This window comes from Thunnus albacares, chromosome 12, assembly GCF_914725855.1.
Source record: "Thunnus albacares chromosome 12, fThuAlb1.1, whole genome shotgun sequence".
Classification (NCBI taxonomy): domain Eukaryota; kingdom Metazoa; phylum Chordata; class Actinopteri; order Scombriformes; family Scombridae; genus Thunnus; species Thunnus albacares.
Genome location: NC_058117.1, coordinates 23,080,817 through 23,087,263, shown reverse-complemented (window position 1 = coordinate 23,087,263; position 6,447 = coordinate 23,080,817). Strand labels below are relative to the sequence as shown.

General features: G+C 36.5%; 1 protein-coding gene across 1 annotated transcript; it reads left to right on the top strand.

Moving 5' to 3' along the window:
* The first annotated feature begins 6 nt into the window (after nt 1–6).
* ndufv2 (NADH:ubiquinone oxidoreductase core subunit V2) lies at nt 7–6,447 on the top strand. Its single transcript, XM_044367392.1, has 8 exons — nt 7–145; nt 1,184–1,246; nt 2,725–2,787; nt 3,410–3,526; nt 3,662–3,830; nt 4,268–4,377; nt 6,002–6,078; nt 6,247–6,447. Exons 1-8 carry the CDS (start codon nt 104–106, stop codon nt 6,338–6,340), a joined length of 735 nt encoding a protein of 244 aa, XP_044223327.1. The 5' UTR covers nt 7–103; the 3' UTR covers nt 6,341–6,447.

Sequence of the window (6,447 nt, the reverse complement as noted above, 5' to 3'; positions counted from 1 at the left end):
CGTCCTACGTCAGACCCTGTTAATCGAGTGGGATTGTGTTGATGTCGGCCGCTGCTGTCCCTTCAGTTTGCTAACGCACCGGGACCAAACTTCAAGCCCCAAGATGTTTTTGTCAGCTGCTGTTCGCTCTGCAGTGTCGCAGACGGTATGGTTGTCATAGTCGTTACGTTTTGGGTACATTTGTGAATTCCCTCTTCGATAATCTGGAGAGAAAATATTCTGACTTCCCACAAGGGCAAAGCGGTGGAGGCCGCTAAGCTAACAGCTAACGTTGGGTAACATTAGCAAACCAGCTAGTTTAGCTCGCAGCTGTCAAACGTTTACAAGATCACTGAACAAATGAGCAAAGCAAAAATGAGTCAATCTTAGCATGCGCATTTCAGGATTGGTATTAGCCTTATTATGCTCATTTATCTGACCCTGACTTCCACTGTGATTTTAGATAATGCTTGAAGGAATTTGGGGTCACTGCACCGTGAGGTCGATCATGTAAATACATCCTTGGTTGAAACACGTAACTCAACACTATTGTAGCTGTGTGTGTTTTGATCTTGTAGTTGTACAGTATATGAACCACTGACTATTGAGTAAAGCATTATATGTAAACTCATATTTAAAGATAAAGGACGGGAATTTTAACAACTGAACGTTAATGAAAGCAGTAACGTTAGTGGCGTCAAACACGAAAACATGACCACTGAGGATTTGTAAATTGACTTTAATAATATTACATAATAATAATATTCTTTTGTGTTGTCCTATAGTTTTACTGAGTGCCATACAAAGTTTGAGACACAAACTGGGGCTGGGATTTACCTAACCACTACTATCTATCTATCTATCTACCATCTGCGACCTTTATTTGTACACTTGAAATGTGACAATGTTAATTAGAAAGTACATATTTATATGATTATGTGGGTCATTTATTAAGACATGTACATTTAAAGCTGATGCAATGATACAAAGTAATATATTGTGTATCAGCAAGCAATTTACACAGTTGCTGTGGTAGGCAATGACAACATTGCCAGTTTTTTTGCAATATAGGAATAATAGGAAGTTAAATGTATGTTTTATTAAGATGAGAGTGATGAAAGTTCAGTAAAGCACTGTAATACAACCAGTTTATTGTCATCACACCACCAGGTATTTTATTTGTCTTCTTTCTTATTGCCTGCAGGCCAGGCAGGTCAGGAGTCTGCATCGGTCTGCTGCACGTGCTGGAGCTGGTGGCATCTTTGTGGTGAGTCACTGTGTCTCTATCAAAGTCAAGAGATGTGCTGAAAATGCTGGATAAAGAGTAGCAGCTGATGCTGTGTAGCCAGAGATCCTTGTTTAATGTTTGAAGAACAACTCATGATTAGCTTCTCAAAAGTGACCTGGACATAGTAGGTTACATTGAATCAGACACTTATGCAGTGACTTATACATTAGTTTGAGAATTGATTGTCATTTTGTTAAAATCTTAGCCAATATTTAAATGACAAACTGTCAGGGACTACTGTGATGCTGTGAACTTTGAATGCACAACAACAAGAAGAACAGAAATCATAATGGAGAACCACTGCTAACACTCTGAGTTATGTGCAGTGTTCTCTAGATCTGTGTCTTAGTTAATTATTTATTCCCTTTGTCATTGCAGTTAATTTAGCTGTTATGGAGATGATCCACATAATGTACACTAGTAGTTTGTAAAGCGTCAATCCATGATTTCTTTATTTCTGTGATCTTACAGTGTATAGTCTCTTATTTTCTTGCAGTATTTTGTCTATATTTTGAAAACAAATTATTTGCAAGTAAACCTATTTTAAATGGATAAAGAAAAAGAAGTGAGGCGGGGATCTCATCAAACAAGATAAAACAAGATTAAATCTTGAACACATCTGGGAGACTTTAGGTTTTGGTTGTTCATCTAATTTATTTTACCTTCACCTGTAATCTACCTGCGGTCACATTATTTCATTCATATTTATTGCTTAAATTGTCGGCCAATTAAATTATGGTGTGTTAATGATCAATGCATCACTTGGCAAGTTGTTTCTGAGATATCTCTGATTCTTGCTGAGATAATCCCAAAGGTATCAGTTTTCCAAAAGCTCCTAATTTATCCTGGGGAGCCGCCTTTATGGGCTATTAGAGCCATGATGCACTGCGATGTAAACATTACAGGTGATGCTTGCATGTAATGGAAACATGCCATGGTTTCACAGTCCCTTGATAGAAAATATGTTTTTGATCTATGTTTGGAGGGAAAAAATCATTTGGCTGAATTGTCCTTGAACTACTCCTCCTTAATCAAGAACAGTGTTTTTGACATTTCAAACACCATTAAGTTAATTTAAAACCACTAACAAACCATTAAAGTTGTTTTCCTAATTGCATAAATGGTATTTGCTGCTCACAAGGGGGCAGTGTGTGCAGAAGTAGAAATAACTTACCAAATTGTTATCTGTGTTGAGTCTTTTCCATGGTCTGATGGTAGCACTTGTTTTCCCCTCTGGGCTTAAATGAAGGTATTAAATACTGTTCATATTCAGACATGAAAATGGTTTTAAAAGTATGCATAATACCAACTTCATTTTTTTGATAGCTTGTGAACAGGGTTTAATATAATTTGGCTGATAAATATCATTTAAAGGTAACTTAGGACAATTATACAGTTGGTGCACAAGATGTAAACAATGTTAACTGTCCCTTAACGTGAAGGTCTTTGTATTTTAGCACAGAGATACACCTGACAACAACCCCGACACCCCTTTTGAGTTCACCGAGGAGAACAAAAAGGTAAGGCTGACATCTGACTCGAGCAGTGCAATAATGTGGTATTGTTTTTATTTGAAGCCAGTAGCAATATCTGATATTTCCCCACCTGAATACGACAATAACAAGATATGTTTCTGTATGAGTCTCGAATACAAATCCAGGTGCAAACAACTGAAGCTTTTCAGATATGTTTATCTTCCTGTAATTTCTCTAACGATCATAATAGTTTTGTTTTGCGACTGTTTAGACAATTATATTTAGACAATTATATTTCCACCACCCACCTTTCTAGCTTGTCTCTGTTTCACTAGTTTCAGCCAGACGATGTATTTTCCTACAGAGTGTTTCTTCTATCTGTATTTCTAAAAAGCTGAAACATGTTACTGGAGTTTTCTGTCTATATTTTGTTAATGGTTATCTTCTGCTATATTGGACAGTGAAATATGAGCACCTCATCATTTTAAACATGATAAAATATGGATTATTTTGTTACCTAATGTCAACCAATATGATATAACGCTGGTGTCAGGGATTCTCTGATTCTCTTGTATGAACATAATTTTAGTTTTGTTTGCTAGTAATGTAATTCTAATTCTGTGCAACTCAACATCCATAGTAAAATATCTTTTTTTTTTGTCTGCAGAGGATTGAAGCCATCATTTCAATGTACCCTGATGGACACAAGCAAGCAGCCACCATCCCAGTGTTGGATTTAGCCCAGAGACAACATGGATGGCTCCCCATCTCCGCCATGAACAAGGCAGAGTGATTTTTTTTTTTTTCTGAAATTAGTTTTGTGATGCCAAGTAGATTTTTTCTAATCTAGAAAACCACCAGCATGTCTTGTGTCATGTAAGAAAACCTCACTTTAATGTCTGCAATCATTTTCATTCAGGTCGCTGAGGTGCTGGAAGTCGCTCCAATGAGAGTGTATGAAGTAGCGACGTTCTACACCATGTTCCTGCGTAAGCCCGTGGGAAAATACTTCATTCAGATCTGCACAACAACTCCCTGCATGCTCTGCAACTCAGACAGCATCCTGGAGGCCATCCAAAACAAACTGGGTATGACAGAAATGTTCCATTTTATAGCGGGACACCAATGAAGAGATGAAAACGCAGATGAAAACAATCTTGTTTTTTTTTTTTTATTGTGTATATTTTTAAGATAAACAGAGATGAGGAAAAAACATGTCAATATACAGTCATCAGTGGTATTCAAACAACAGTGTGTTATGGCAGCAAACAAGAAGACATGTGAGACTGGAATCAAACCAGAAGAGTTTCACAGGAAACCTATTTCAGTTTCTTCTTTCAATCAACTAAATACTTTTTTATTATAACTCACAGATCGTGTTGCAGCTGTGAAATATCCTGTCGTACTGCTTGAGTTACATACAGTATATTTGGTGTTTCATTAACTCAATCTGCAGCTTGCCAGAGGAGATTAGCCAAATATAAAACATGCCTTTATTTTTTTAAAAAATTTTTTTCCCCCACAGGTATCAAGGTTGGAGAGACGACTCCAGACAAGATGTTCTCACTAATAGAAGTGGAATGCCTGGGAGCGTGCGTGAATGCTCCAATGGTCCAGATCAATGACAACTATTATGTGAGTTCTTGACTACTCTGTGCAGATGGCGTCTTTACTGAATATTATAACTAAATTTACAAAATTAGGTTAAAGGCTAAAACGAGTTTTGCAAAAGAATGTAGATAATACATCTCGCAGCCCTATCTGCCACCTATTTTGTTTCTTTTAGAAGCCTGTGCAGGTGTGGTAATAGTATAGGAAGGAAATAAAGGAAACCAGCAGAAAAATAATCAATCATAAGTTAATAATAATCTCGCTGGAATAACGACGTTGTCTCATCTATGACCTCAGTTAGATTAACTTTATGAGCCAGATGTGATATGAAAAGCTTGCTTTTTGGATATGTGGTTAAACATCACATGAAACTAATGTTGTATTCAATCGCCATGGGAAATTTAGATATTGCAAGCTGAGCACACGTGAATGACCCAATAAAGTAAATACGACTGAGAAGGGAGGAATTCGCCGTAACACCTCAAATTGCTTAGATGGTATCATTAGAGGCAGAAAGCACGTATGGTGTTTCAAAAGCAAAAGTGTGGTTGTACTGAGTGAAGCGTTTTATGTGAATGATCAGCACTCTTTGGTTATTAAGTTAATTCAGTCATCAATTAAATGCATTTAGTTTTATTTAAGAGGGTCAGTTTGTTATTGGTTTAAAACAACAGCACTGTGCTCCCAAACCTAGAGACTAGAAGCTTAGTGCATAGATATGGATGTTTAATAGCTTTTTAATTTTGTTTTATGATTTAAATGTCTGATATAGTCTTTAGGCATATTTACGTATTGAATTATGAAATATATAATGAAGTAACTGAGCCCTTTTTAACAAGTGCTGTTGGACAAGACTACATGTTCATCAGTAATATTAAACACCAACTGGTGTGATTTAGCTGTGTGTAAAAATAAGTAATGTGGGCAGCCCAGATCTGCCTGAGTTAAAAACTAATTAAAAGTTATTTGGCACAGTTTTAACCTCCTTTAGCACTGATTTTAGGCAATCCACAATATTATTTTATGAAGTGGATTTGAACTGACAATTTAAGCCCGTTTCATTAACATTTAGTTAGCGAACATTTAGTTAATTTAGTTATTAACATTCAGTCCACTAAAACATGATAATGAGTTTTTATAGCCACAACAACACCACACACAAAAAAAATGAATAGACAATATAATATTACTATCTGATGCGATTTTTGAGAGCAAATTAGTGGCAGCACCAAATTATCTGCTGCTTTATGGTGCCATCGCAGGGGAAAAATCATTGGGAAACCTATTATCCCTGATTACAATTAATATGAAATTCATGAAGGGTTATTATTAAAGAAAGTGTGATGGTTTAAACCGGCAGTGTAAAAGCTACTTTCATATAATGTCTGGAAAAAAATGAAAAATGTATGCTTTTTATAGAATTGGCTACAATCATCATAAGCTCATTTAATTGCAAATGTAGTATTTCCTCCTAAACTTCCCTCCGTCCTCTCTTTAACATTGACTTTAAGGGGGGTAAGAGGGTCTTCATATACATGTTGAAGGATGTGTAAAACTGTAAAGACCTTTTCAGTAATCCACTAACATAAAAAAACAGTGCACTGTGCTGCTTTCCTCTCATTTATCCTGCTTTTGTTTTTGTTTTCAGGAGGATCTCACCCCTAAGGATATTGAGGATATTATTGATGAACTTAAAGCAGGCAGAGTCCCACCACCAGGGCCCAGGTACGTACAAAACGGCCATGGATTCATAAATATTTTATTCTGGTCGATTAAGTAAATCTCAGTGACACTGCATCAGTTTTATTATTAAAAAAAAAACCCTATCAACTTGAATTTTCTGTCATACATACACTGATTGCAAGTTAAGACCTATTTATCTTTTTTCTGTAGGAACGGTCGTTTCTCCTGTGAGCCTGCCGGTGGATTGACTTCTCTGACGGAGCCTCCTCCAGGACCAGGCTTTGGTGTAAGAGCGGACCTGTAGACATTTATGGCCACAATCCGCTGTTTTACAAAAGCAACTTGTCCCTGAACCTGCTATTATGTTTTACTCAGAACATATTGTGTAAATAAACTGTTCATGTACCTGTG

Excerpts from the sequence above, each read along its gene's own strand:
- ndufv2 (XM_044367392.1), top strand. The coding sequence starts at position 104 with ATGTTTTTGTCAGCTGCTGTTCGCTCTGCAGTGTCGCAGACG. Across the intron at positions 146-1,183 it reads GCTCTGCAGTGTCGCAGACG|GCCAGGCAGGTCAGGAGTCT; the intron begins GTATGGTTGTCA and ends TATTGCCTGCAG. Across the intron at positions 3,527-3,661 it reads CCATCTCCGCCATGAACAAG|GTCGCTGAGGTGCTGGAAGT; the intron begins GCAGAGTGATTT and ends ATTTTCATTCAG.